The following is a 12,327-nucleotide window of genomic DNA, read 5'->3' as shown; positions in this document are numbered from 1 at the left end:
CCTCCCCGAGTACCACGTTTATATGCTAGTCTTGTCTACCGTGTGCGTACCTATAGCCCTAGTTGGGCGATACTAGGGCAGGCCAAATTTTGGCTTTTCCCTTGTCTGCCACAGAAGTGCCGAAGTAAGTGCCATAATTGAGCCATAACTGTCAACGTAATACAGTACCTAATTTGGGTCTTTCGGACATGCCAAAGTTTGGGTTTTCTCTAGCCCTCCACAGGAGAGCAAAATTACGTGCCAGATGTGAGCCATAACTGCCAAAGTAAATCATAATTTGGGGATTCGGGGCTTGCAGAAGTTTGGCGTTTCTCTAACTAGTCGCTGGAGCGCCAACTATTTGCCAAAAGTGGCAGAGGCCTTCCGAAGTTTGGAATTCATTCGGTGTGCCACAAAGGTGTTCTTTCACGCGCTCCAGAGGAAAATATATTAAATAAGCATTAGAATCACGATGGTCGAATGTCATGATCTCCGTTCCCAAGCACCACGGTGATACTCGGTGGTATCGTGCCGGTACCGGCCAAAAGTCGGTTCAAATATCGCTCAAAGTTCCAGCTTTGCACAAACGCGTGATATCCGGAAGCTACTGCCGTACAGTCGTTTGGCACCGGCCTCGTGTTCGCGCAATATCGTGATAATACTCTACGATGCGTCTGCTCCGTATTGGCCGGACGTCGTTCAAGTCTGTGTTGTATAGGACGTTGCATAGAAATGGCATGCACGGACGAAAAAAACTGTGTAATTCTTCCCAGAAATGTATTAAATTGCTATCAATACACACAGCTTATTCTCGATATATTTACAAAGTTCATGTTTTTCAGTGAAACAAAGAGCAAAGTAATAAATAAAATTAACAATTTTCATGCCAGGCAAAACTCATTAATTAAAGTGCGAAAAACCGCGAAGATTGAGAGGGAAGCAGGACTACTATCAGAAACATGATTGCAGTGGACTTACTAATAAAAAAGAGACATCATGTAATCCTTGATAGAATAATAATCCGACTCGGCCAGCCCCAAGACACAGCCGAGAAAGAAGGTTGCGCATATTCAACCGAAGTCTTGTCGTCGGCGAAGAGCAGTTATTGTCGAAGCGCATCCAGCAAACACAGCTCAAGCATTCCACGGACTCCGGTGAAACAAAATGGCCAGCACCGAAACATATGCATGAGCGTATTACGGCCGTTTACGACGAAAAACAACGGCGGCGTCTGAAACGCACCAAAGCAACAGAATACTGAAGAACGCATTTCGGGAACATCACCTGCACGGCTCGACTATTTCAGTAACTTGGCAAAAGGCAAATGACCCAAGAGATTCTATAAGCGCGACAGAGAGAGTCACCTCACAAATGTTCGTCCGAGCGTTTTTGTCCCACAGGTCCTATGGGGAGAGATCACGCGTTTCGTTCCACCATGGCCGTCGCGCTCGCTGGCAGCCACACGAAGACACAAAAGCAGGTGGGGAGGATAAACAAAGGGCGAGGTCGAAGGGTCATAAGAAATGCAGCTAAGCTCCCCCTGCTATTTTGACTCACTGTATAGTTGTGTATGTAAAGCGAAGACAAAGGTAGTGTTTCGTAGCCGAGGCTTGGAATGTCACCTTTGGTTGGGGAGGAGGGGGCAGTGAAAGATTGCGAGAGAAAGGAATGCCTGGTTTGATGCTGTCAAATGCTTGAAATGAACGTTTCAAAAATATTCGTCGCCGTGATTTCATTTTAGTTCCCTCAAGTGTGAAGCGGGAGCGGTAAAACAGAGCAACGCTCGCTTCCGCTTTTTGTTACCGCTACGCTTTGACAGTGCTCAATCACAATGCAAGACACGCACGGAGCTACGCTCACTTTTGCAATACGCCACCTAATAATGGGATCTGTCGAGGAGAAGTGAGCACATCAGTCTCACGCAGCGCTTGCTGATGGCACCACTTTCGGTAACGTGGAACCAGTCACACGCCGCGTCCTGATATTGACGTGTGTACCTACGAGCGAGTACAACAGTCCGGCGCAATCTGCGTTTGCAGTCTAGTCCAGCAGCGGCAAAACATTCACCCCACCTCTGGCCTAGAGAAATCAAGAGACACCCAAAATAAAACCTAAGTTGCGAGCAGAATAAAACTTCATATCTACTTAATGAAGATGAAGACCACCCGCGTACGCCCAATACCTCATCAGCCAAACTCCCAGGTATTAAGCCTGGTTCTGGCACTTGTTTGGAGACTTTGGCCTGTAGCTGCCAGATGACAGTCGAACTATCAGGAAGTGAAGCCTAACTTTGGCACTTGTTAGGCGACTTGGGTCCGAAAATGTCAGATGACAGCCGAACTACCAGGCAGTAAGCCTAACTGGCACTCCTTTGGCGATTTCGGCCCAAAGAGGACTCATAATAGCCGAACTATCAGGGAGTGACGCCTAACTATAGCACGTCTTTGGCGAATTAGGTCCAAAAGACCCCGGCTTTTGCCAAAGAGGGTCAAATTCCGCTCAACTTTGCCCTCTACCGATTTTTAAGGTCCAAAACTCTAAGAATTTCGCCAAATATTGGCCGAGAGCTCTGGGCTACATGGGTAAACAATAGCCGGTGAAATAAAATAACTTGATTTGGATATTTTGAAAATTAAATATTAAATTAAATGAGGCGTAAATTCTATCAAGATGGACATTCGTGGATGCCTGAAAATGCGTGTACTGAAGCGGTCCTCTTTTTGTATTTATTTTCACTACACCAATGATATTGTACTCTTCTACTACCTAGCTCAACAGGTTCACGCTACAGTCGTTGATATTTCTTTGCATTAACTTATCTAAAGCGTTGCAGGCACATTTGAAATCTATAAGGAAGACAACATTGCGATCAAATTCTAACTTAGGGCGGAGATAAATGAAGCAAATTTCTCGTTCTTTCACCTAGCTGATTTAGAGCGTGGATACAAAATAACTTTCCAAGACAGTTCTGATGTAGTAAAGTCACATATACGCTCCGTGCGGGAACTATAGGGGGCGCTTTGAAAAAACACGCGTAGCGCCGCTTGCAGAGGAGCTGGCGTTCGACAGTGAGGCGCGTTCAGCAGCCTGCGGCGCCTTTTCGCATGCGAAGCTGAGGCGGTGGAAACGCGCACGGACAAAACCTTTGCTTTTTGAGCCAATACGTTGAGGGTGACGTTGCATGAGTGCTGGGGCAGACCTAAGAAGGGCATCTAGCTGTTCTCCACTTCTTTTATATCGAGTTTGAGTCGTTATTAGGGGTAATTTCTCTAGTTGCGGCCGAAAAAGGGGTTGGAGCAATTTTCCGAAAAGCAAGACAACCGCCGCCATAACTGCTCTGAGTGATAAATTTGTTTCGCTCGTCGCTGTAAACGGGACTGCTGGAACGATGCTATTTGGAGGCGAGTGAGGTATTCACTAAGTTCGTGCACGAAGTGTGCCAAGTTTCATTAAGACAGCAAGTGTGAAAGTTATGTTTCTATAACGATTAAAGAAATAAAGCAATATTGGACCCAAAATGTTGTGTTATAACCGGGCTGTGCGAAGTGCAGATTTGGGCACACAGGTGCTTGGACTTGACAGTAACATGATACAGCACTTATTATACCAAAACGAAGTGGCATAGGGAAACCAGGAGGAAATTTGGTTTGGGCGGCGTAACTGAATGTGATCCGGTTTTGACCATGAAAGGGCTGTCAAGAGGATACCACTCGGCATGGGAGGTGGAGACTCTACAGGTAGGAAGGGATTAGTGGACTGTACTCCCAATTGGAACAACTCTACGAAAGGTGGTTCTAAAGCCGAGAAAACAAAGTTGTTGGCCAACACATGGTTTGGTCGTCAAAGGCGCTTGCGGTCAGCTGTTGTGCAATAACCTGTTGCGCGAGGTGCTTATTTTCGGTACACAGGTACTTTGACATGACCGTAACCTGACACAACACTTATTATACCAAAAAGAGGTGGCATAGCGAAACCAAGTGGAAATTTAGTTTGGGCGGCGTCGCTAAATGGGAACCAGTCTTGACCGTCAAAGGCTGTCAAGATAATACCACTCATCGTGGGAGGTGCACACTTTACAGGCAAGAAGGGACCAGTGGACGGCACTTCCAGTTCGAACAACTTTGTGATAGGTGGCTCTAAAGCCGAAAAAAAATCGCTGTCTACAGAACTCGGGGTGTCAGCGTTTCCACATGAAAAAGGAGGCTGATCAAAAAAGAAAGCACACCACATAAACTTCCATACTCAATCGTCGATTCTCCAGTGATTCCGAGTTTCATTGTACTTTTCCTTAGATTCATATTTGACACTTTTTTTTTACCGTTCGAATTTTTCTAGATGAAGTACAGATTGCGTGCCATTGTTGTCCGGAAACATCATCGACACGTACGATGGGGACGGAACTTCTTTGGAGGGCATTCCCCCAACGAAATCGGCAATGTATACCCGCGAGTGTGGGACGGCATTTCAGTTCGTTCCGTCGCTAACACATGTAGGCGTCACTGGTACGAAAAGAAATGTAGAGCGCAAAGCGGCAGTGTAGAATATGTCAGCCGTGCCGACACAGTGGCAGATATGATCGGGAGACTAAATTTCTCGCGTACTACGGCACGGGTCCATCGTTGTCGCTGTCCCACAAAACATCTGCGAGGTGAAAAACTGTGAAACTTTGTCCCCACGAGATACGACGCATAACTATTGAAGCACTTAACGACGCAGCACCGGCAGCACTTCATGCTGTGAACCCAGCGCAACCCCACCGCTCCGACTTCAATGTGTATCAACGTACGTGGCGTGGTTTCGGTTTCGTTTTCTTTGACGTTCTCACTGCCAACCTTCGGTAACAGCCGCGCGGCGGCGCGCCAGTCGCGTCGCACGGAGTGTATAATGAAACTACACTGATAATAAGGAATAACTGACAAATTAGAAATGTTTACTGTTTCGTTAAATTGAAAACACCCTGCTGACACAACAATGGCCTGGTTGGCACAAACCTCGTACTTAAAACGAATGGTTGCAAGGCTCGCTCAACCTGTTCGTCATCGAACATTTGTGTCCCTTCAGCTGCCGAAATATCCAGTTGTTCTTTACCTTGGAACTGCTGTAACTGGTGCTGCTTTTGGGTGGACTTCAATCCACATACTACATTCAAAGACGAAAATTGACAACGTTTGTGCATCTCACACATTTCTAGGCGGAAACGTTGCACATATGCAGGATACTGAGAAAAATAATATTTTCCTCCCTTTCCCCAATGACTTGTCTGAGTTGATTGTTCCAAAGTAGCCTCTGTAGATCCACCAAACCTTTCTACTTGAAACATTACTCTGAGTTCTGTCGAGTACAAAGCGAGTTGTAACCCCCTTTTTTGTAATAAGCTTAATTTAGGAAACCTCTATTCAGCGAATTGGTTCTCGGCTTCCGGGATCTTGGTTTATTTTTACAGGGACTGCTTGCTAGCCTAATTTGAGTCAGGCATTTTGGCGGCTTCCGGGGACTCAGCCGCTGTCGAATGGTCTTTAAAACTGCTATTTTCTTCAATTTGAGGCTTTGGTGAGCTCGAGACTTTCTTCTCGTTTGTTGTGGCGGATGTCCTTTCTGTAGTATTTTTATCTTTAGCAGCTTTTCGGTTTCGTTCTTCAGGGTAAAAATCCCAGCCGTTGCATACAGAGCTGAGGACTACAGGAACGGTGCTGGCTGCTGTGCCTTCTACCTTGTCAGCGTACATGGACATTTAATTTAACGTGTCAATTCCTTGACGACCGACATTTGAAGCGTAGGTCCTCACGCAGCCTTCTGCCTTATGCCCGAAGCGATGACATTCAGAACATCGCGGCGCACGGCAGTCTCGTCGTATGTTCCCAGTACACTTACAGCTCAAGCATAACGGTGCCCGACCAGGGACAACAATCGAACAGTTTTCTCCAAAGAGCCGTAACTGGTGCGGTAGGCTGTCGATCGTTGTCCCTTCCTAGAAGGTGATGCGGACAAAACGTATCGAAGACTAGTTGCCCTAGAAACCTTCGACCATCCAAGTGTCCCGTGTTTCTTTTGTAACTTCACCGAAAGGATCCAACTCCGTGTGTACTGCGTAGTTCAACGCTTAAAATGGTATCCAATCAATGTTGCCTCTTACTTCAGCGTTGCTCAGATCAATGACTGAGCATCGCCTGTTATTGATTTTGAGCTCCTTGGCAGCGACTAACCTGCGTGCGGCCGCTGACGATCGCGGTGTGGCGATCCGGACGTTATTCATCAGGTATGCTCCTATTGAAGCCACTTCTCTTGGGTCCCAGTTCATGTCTAAAGTCTTCCCTTCTGTACCGACGGCCCTTGGCATCACAGTGCAGTAGTAGAGTGTTCATTGCAAGTGCACCACGAGGTAGCTGTAGCAGTACAGCTTGGTATTCATGAATAGATGCAGAATCAGAAAATCAGAGGCCAGCAAGGGCCATCGTAAACGCTCCCGCGGAGCGTATGTTTCGAGCGTCCCGCGCGTTGTTGACGTGCAATTGAACTAGGACACGCAGAAACGCATGACCTTCTTGGGAGCAAATGGAGGCATACATTTAGCTATCGTGCTCCACTCTTAAAGCGAAGCGTAAGGGTTCGCTTGTCATTTTTGGACACACTTTGTGCCCCTATATCATGATTATTTACAATGAGCAGCGCGGAATTTTTTTTATTATTCGTGTGCAATGCGCAATATGATGGAAATAGTTGAACCACGTTTATACTCCTTTCACCCTTAAGCTGAGGCAGCAGCCAATGCCAGAAACACGAAAGCCCAAGGACGCTGCTTTGAAGCTTTCTTTCGCTGAACAAGCTCTCTCTCTCTAAAAATGCATGTCTCAAAGCCAGGAGCGCGGGCCAGCTCGCACTTGTAGCTGTGGCTGTACTCTTAACTTAAGGGTGAACAGAGTATATTGAAATACGATTTTTAAAAAGAGACCTACCTCAAAATAATTTCCAGAATTTTAGTATCTGCCAGTGTATTGACGAAGTTTAATCCTAAAGGCACGTAGCCGAAAACGTTTCTGCGTACTATGCCGAGGAAAACTAAAGGTGTCTATTTTTGCTACTTTAATTGGACACTGTTTAAAAAAAACTAGTAGTATTGACTTGCTAAAAACCACAAACCGCTTGTCAGATATGTTACTATGTACCTTGGAAACGTATGTAGTAACAGTCAATATAGTAACGGATGTGCAAAAACGGCTAGAAAACCGTTTTTGCACATCCGATACGGTGCGATGGGCCATCCGGTACGTGTTGTGCATCTGCGCGTCTGATGCAGTAGCACATGCGCAGTTAGTACCGGACGGCCCATTGTACCGTATCGGATATGCAAAAACGCTTCGCTAAAATTTTGCTTGGTCAAGATCCTATAACGGTTCCTAACGAACGCAAGACCCCGGGTGGCGCTAGTCAGCGTCAAATTCAAATTTGGCAAAAACATTGTTGTCGCTGGGAAAAATTTGTTCCACACGGGTTACATTCACATTTGCACATAATTTATTTCACATATGCACGCGCATTTTACGTTTAACATAGACCTGAAATTTGAACACAGAAGACCCACACACGCACAACATAAACGCAATGACACGCTAATGCAATCGCTGCCCCTAAAGGGTACCCATAAGTCTTTTATACTGATCATTTGAAAGAAGTCCTTCGGTCAGTGACCACTGCGTCAGGAAACGATGTTGCTAATATGGTGCTGCTTTCGCACCAGTATTATTCTTCAATATTGTTACTAAACATTGCAAGGGATGTATCTATTACAAAGAAGAAACGGTACTCAGAGAATTTATTTGCTACATCCTATAATACAGCGTACGTGTAGGTTGCCAGCAGCAATGTTCTTGCTGCCCCGCATAAACTGCCCCACTTTGCACATGCGCGTGTCCGTGGCAACCGCATCTTGTCTACATTGTATTTCCGCTTCCTGTTCGGTACTTTACGCTTTTAATGCCACTGTCGCGACCAAAGACAGCTCAATGAGAATCATCCAAACTCCTAGCACACACTGACTGTGAAGACGTACTCAGTGTCAAGTAGGAGTGAGGCAGCGAAAATTCTTGGACAGCAAAACCGATGCCACTAAACCGTATGAACGCTCGCCGTCGAGCGGCAAATCCGGTGACGAGCGAACGCTCGTCACCGGCTTGTTAGTCGTATCCTCGAAGCAGTCCATGTACACGCGGTCACTCGCCCAGTCATCGCGATAACGTTAACTATGCACACCAATGCGGGAACACTAGAACAGCACATGACACACAGCAAAAACGGCATGTTTAGATCGCGGAAATGAGTATTTCGCAAACTCTGACTGGCCCCAACGTGCTTTTCATACAATGTAGCAAGCCGCCTCCTGGGAAAAAACAAAATATATAAATATATATTTTAAAGAAAACAATAATACAAAACAAAAACAAAATGAACCTTTCTTGCCTATCGAAACGTTTTTAGCACGAGCTATATGGCTATTGTCATCCCAGCTAAAAACCGAATAAGAATATAAACGCTTCCAAAGGAATGCAAAATGGAAAAAAGATCAGAAGCCCATAACCATTTTGCACCAACGATGGCTGCCGATGGCTGTGCTTGGGGCAGTGCTGGCTTCCTCGACGTTTCACAAGCTTTCCGTGAAATAGTGCTACGTTTAGTGCTGCATCTACACTACAATATACAGAGAGGCTCGCCGAATGACGGGGTTTAAAAAATCTATATACGGTGAGAAACTGAGGGAAAAGAGACGAAGAGAGCGTAGAGGGACGTCTAAGCGCCGAGCTCTGACTGGAAGGATAGCGTGTGGACAAAAATACTAGCTGCCGTTGTCTGTACTCAGCGTTCGAGCGCCTTAGAACACTGAATGCCAACATCCGGCGTTCGAACGCGAGAAACTGCACGAGGAACAGAGGACACTTTTGTCCGGTCTGATTAGAATGAGATAGTGAGTTGACTTACGTCTACCTACTAGTCATTCCAATCAGATCTCGGCGGTCTGACGCCCACCGCGCGCCTTCTCTCCCTCACTGTTTCATCCTATGCACCTTTCCGACGCACATCACCCAAGCGAGAAGTGCCGATTCACTGGAATGCGGACGCATGCTCAGAACGCGGCCAGAGAAAACAGCTAGTGCTTATGCTCAATATGAGTTCCAGGACCCAGCAGACAAGGCTGACAGCGACCAGACGGCGATTATTTGAGTGGTTTCCACCTAAAAAATGAGGTCTTTAATGTAACCCTGAGCATGTTTCACCTCGTCATTTGCCGAGACCTTTCGGTAGGTGTCGGAGATGGGTTCTTCGAGTACTCTGCGTGAAAGCAGACGCACACGTACTGCGTAGACTAAAGCGCTGTATTTCGCAATTCTCGAAGAAAAAAAAATAGGACGTTTAAATACCGAAAGTCACAAAAATATATACTACGCAAAGGTCTGGTAGACGCGATGACATAGTTACATCGAAAATACCTGAACTTTTTTTCTTTAAGATAAGAAATAAATATAGATAATCGAATATTAAATACAAATACTGGCACCTTTTATTCAAATTATTCGCCATTAAAAACAGTATGATCTTTCTCTTTTACAGTGTGCGAACTTTTTGTTGCTGGCCGTTATGATTCCGACAGGGTAAATGGATGGTGCTATTTTATCTACTTTGTGTTCTGTGGATCACCGGCAGTCTCTTTCGACAATTTACGGGAATGTTGGCCGGAAGCAGCAGACTAAACGAATTCAGAAATCAAGCAGAAATAAATTAGCAAAGCTCTTATGTGTGTGCCTTCATTTCTTCTAACTCTTGTAACCGAAGCTTTCTGATTAAAGTGGCTCTTCGGAAAATTGGCACTTTAGCCCCATATTGCCGTAAAATATTTACACATGCTTTATCATGCTGACAAACATGGGCAAGCCCGGAATGTGTGATAGGCCTTCAAAGAAACAAGAGAAGGGTGTAGTACGAAACCCCTCACTCGCACGCCACGCCAAAGACTTCGGTCGTGAGTGAAGCGACCACCGGTCTAGAATAGCTCCAATCTAACCAATAAAAAAAATAAAAAAAACTACATATCTCAATGGGCAAAATATTCGGCTCACAATCTTGAGGCGGTGAGTTCAAATCTTGGCGACGGACTGAAGGCTTTTTATATGGTTCCCTATGGCCGTAACACTTTTCGGTGTCATTAAAGCCGGCTCTGTCGAAGCCGGCCTTTAAGCTTGTTTTTACAACCAAATGTTATAGAACTTTATAGAAATTGGCTGATAAAACACACTCTGTATGAAAAAAAAAAACTAATTTAGCTTCCGAGTTAAAATTTGCTGAGAGTTTTTTCCTATACTGCATGAAATGATGTATTTAAGAAATGGTCGTTTAGATTTGTTTAGAAGACATTAAAGGAGTCGTTTCGAGGAGTGTAGATCGTAAAAGTTTATCGACTGCAAAGAAGTTGACTTGGCGCACATACCGCGTCGCATCGATTTCCTAGCCAAATTTTGTGGAAAACTTCATTCGTGGCGAAGTGACGTGACGTCAGGTAATATGGCATTAAATATCCCGTCAAAAACCGGGTGGAAACTGAGTTGGTAAATAGGCTATGGGACGAAAAGTCACGTTACATAAATTTTCTCGCTAAATTTAGCCGGAATTTTGAATTGGTGTATAGATCTCGTGACAGCAGGTCCACATGATATCAATTTCCAAACGAAGTTTAGCGGTAACGATAATTTCGCATAGGTCTCAGGGTAGGTCGCGAGGGGAATGTTCCCCGTTAAATTTATCTAGGAAACAAAATTGATGCATACGTCTGTAGTGGCTCAAGGCCACACGGCTCCACACTCGCAAGAGCGGTCAGCAGGCCCGTGTTGTGAAAAAACGGAGTTGAGATTTCGTACGCGCGCTCGTCGAGAACTTCTTTCCTCGACCTCGTTGGCCACCAAAACATCCCGCGTAAAGTCAGGTAACCTGATATACATTTTTTCCACTATCGGGGAAATGGATTTAGAGCAAAGGTAACGTGGTCAAGTCACGTGACGTCACTTTTCTCTCTAAATTTGGCGGGGAAATTGAATTCGTGTTTAGGCCACGTGACGTCGATTTCACCGCTGAATATAGCCGGGAAACTTAATTTATCTATACGTCAATAGACCGAATCCTAAATTGTTCAAACGTCTGGCAACACCCTGTGCGCTGCCATCTTTGTTGCGTCGAAATTCTTCTGCTGTCTTTCATTTTCGTCTCAGTGTCGGTAAAAATCGAGACCTACTGATCATCGTCATCGATCCGCACCCACTCCTGCGAGTTAAGAGTTAGTATTGTTTTTACGATCTTCTTGCACATGCACGTGCTCATCGCCCCACCGGTCGCTGATTCCTCGTCGCAACCAATATGGCGGACGTTCACTCCAGCACGAAATTTGACTTTTATTACCGGCAAAGGCACGGGCGCGGGCGTGGTTTCCATAAGCGTTTTCTCTACGCGAGTGCTTGTGCGAGCGAAGGTATCTTCCGAACAACGCTTTCGCGCCCTGGAATTTGCCAGTGCCGAAGCGAACTGGTGAGACGGGGCATGTTCTTCGGCGTCCCACTAAATGACGCTGTTCATTGCAGATATGGTTTATTGACATCAATTTCCCTACTGACTTCGGCGGGGAAACTTAATTGATGTATAGGCCATGTGATGTCAGGTCACGTGCCATCAATTAACAACAACAGACATGCAGTAATTCTTTCCTCGCTAAATGTAGCGGGAAATGCACAGACGCATGGACAGGCGGACGGCAGGACGGACAAACGTTTGGGAGGGGGGTAGCGTTAGAGCACAATTCATACCTTTTACACCACGATTTTGCAGCGTACATTGATGGGGCTAAATTCACCATTCAGATTGATTGTCAATGATTAACTTTCCAAGCGGCACAAAATTTGGTCAAGCATTGACCAATGCCTGGCGATGGTCTTTTGGCCAATGGCCAATGAGTGCCCCTTCATCAGACAATGCTTGGCCGATGGCTGATGGCCAGTTCCTATTTCCCAATGGCAAGAGAAAGGCGAGTCATCAGCCAACGGATGGCCACTGTATGGCCACTCGACAAAGGACCATTTCCAGCCGTTGGCCAATGATTAGCCAAATTTGCGCTGCTTGGGTTGGTGGACAAATCCTTAAAATCCCGGAGGGCGTCTTGCTCGTTGGTCGAGCGTTGCTCGAGCATTGCTTTCTCAGCCCTGCGCGCGGCATTATTCCCCCTTTAAAAGTGCATCGTCCCGATCCAACATAAAACACAAAGCCACAACAAAAGGATAGCAGAATAGTGAGTCACAGTTCACGGTTTGACGAGAGTTC

At 45.8% G+C, this 12,327-nt stretch overlaps 1 protein-coding gene across 1 annotated transcript in view; it reads left to right on the top strand.

The window, feature by feature from the left end:
- The window catches only part of LOC120843537, a 64,716-nt gene extending 54,958 nt beyond the window's left edge, over positions 1-9,758 (top strand). Inside the window, exon 8 of the mRNA XM_040214933.1 lies at positions 9,580-9,758. Within this exon, the coding sequence (XP_040070867.1) occupies positions 9,580-9,719 (140 nt within the window). The 3' untranslated portion in view covers positions 9,720-9,758. The remainder of the gene's footprint in view (positions 1-9,579) is intronic.
- The last annotated feature ends 2,569 nt before the right edge of the window (positions 9,759-12,327 follow it).

The sequence above is a fragment of the Ixodes scapularis genome, unplaced genomic scaffold (genome assembly GCF_016920785.2).
Source record: "Ixodes scapularis isolate PalLabHiFi unplaced genomic scaffold, ASM1692078v2 PGA_scaffold5__190_contigs__length_132052651, whole genome shotgun sequence".
Lineage (NCBI taxonomy): Eukaryota > Metazoa > Arthropoda > Arachnida > Ixodida > Ixodidae > Ixodes > Ixodes scapularis.
The sequence above is the reverse complement of the archived record's forward strand: the minus strand, read 5'-3'. Positions and strand labels throughout refer to the sequence as shown.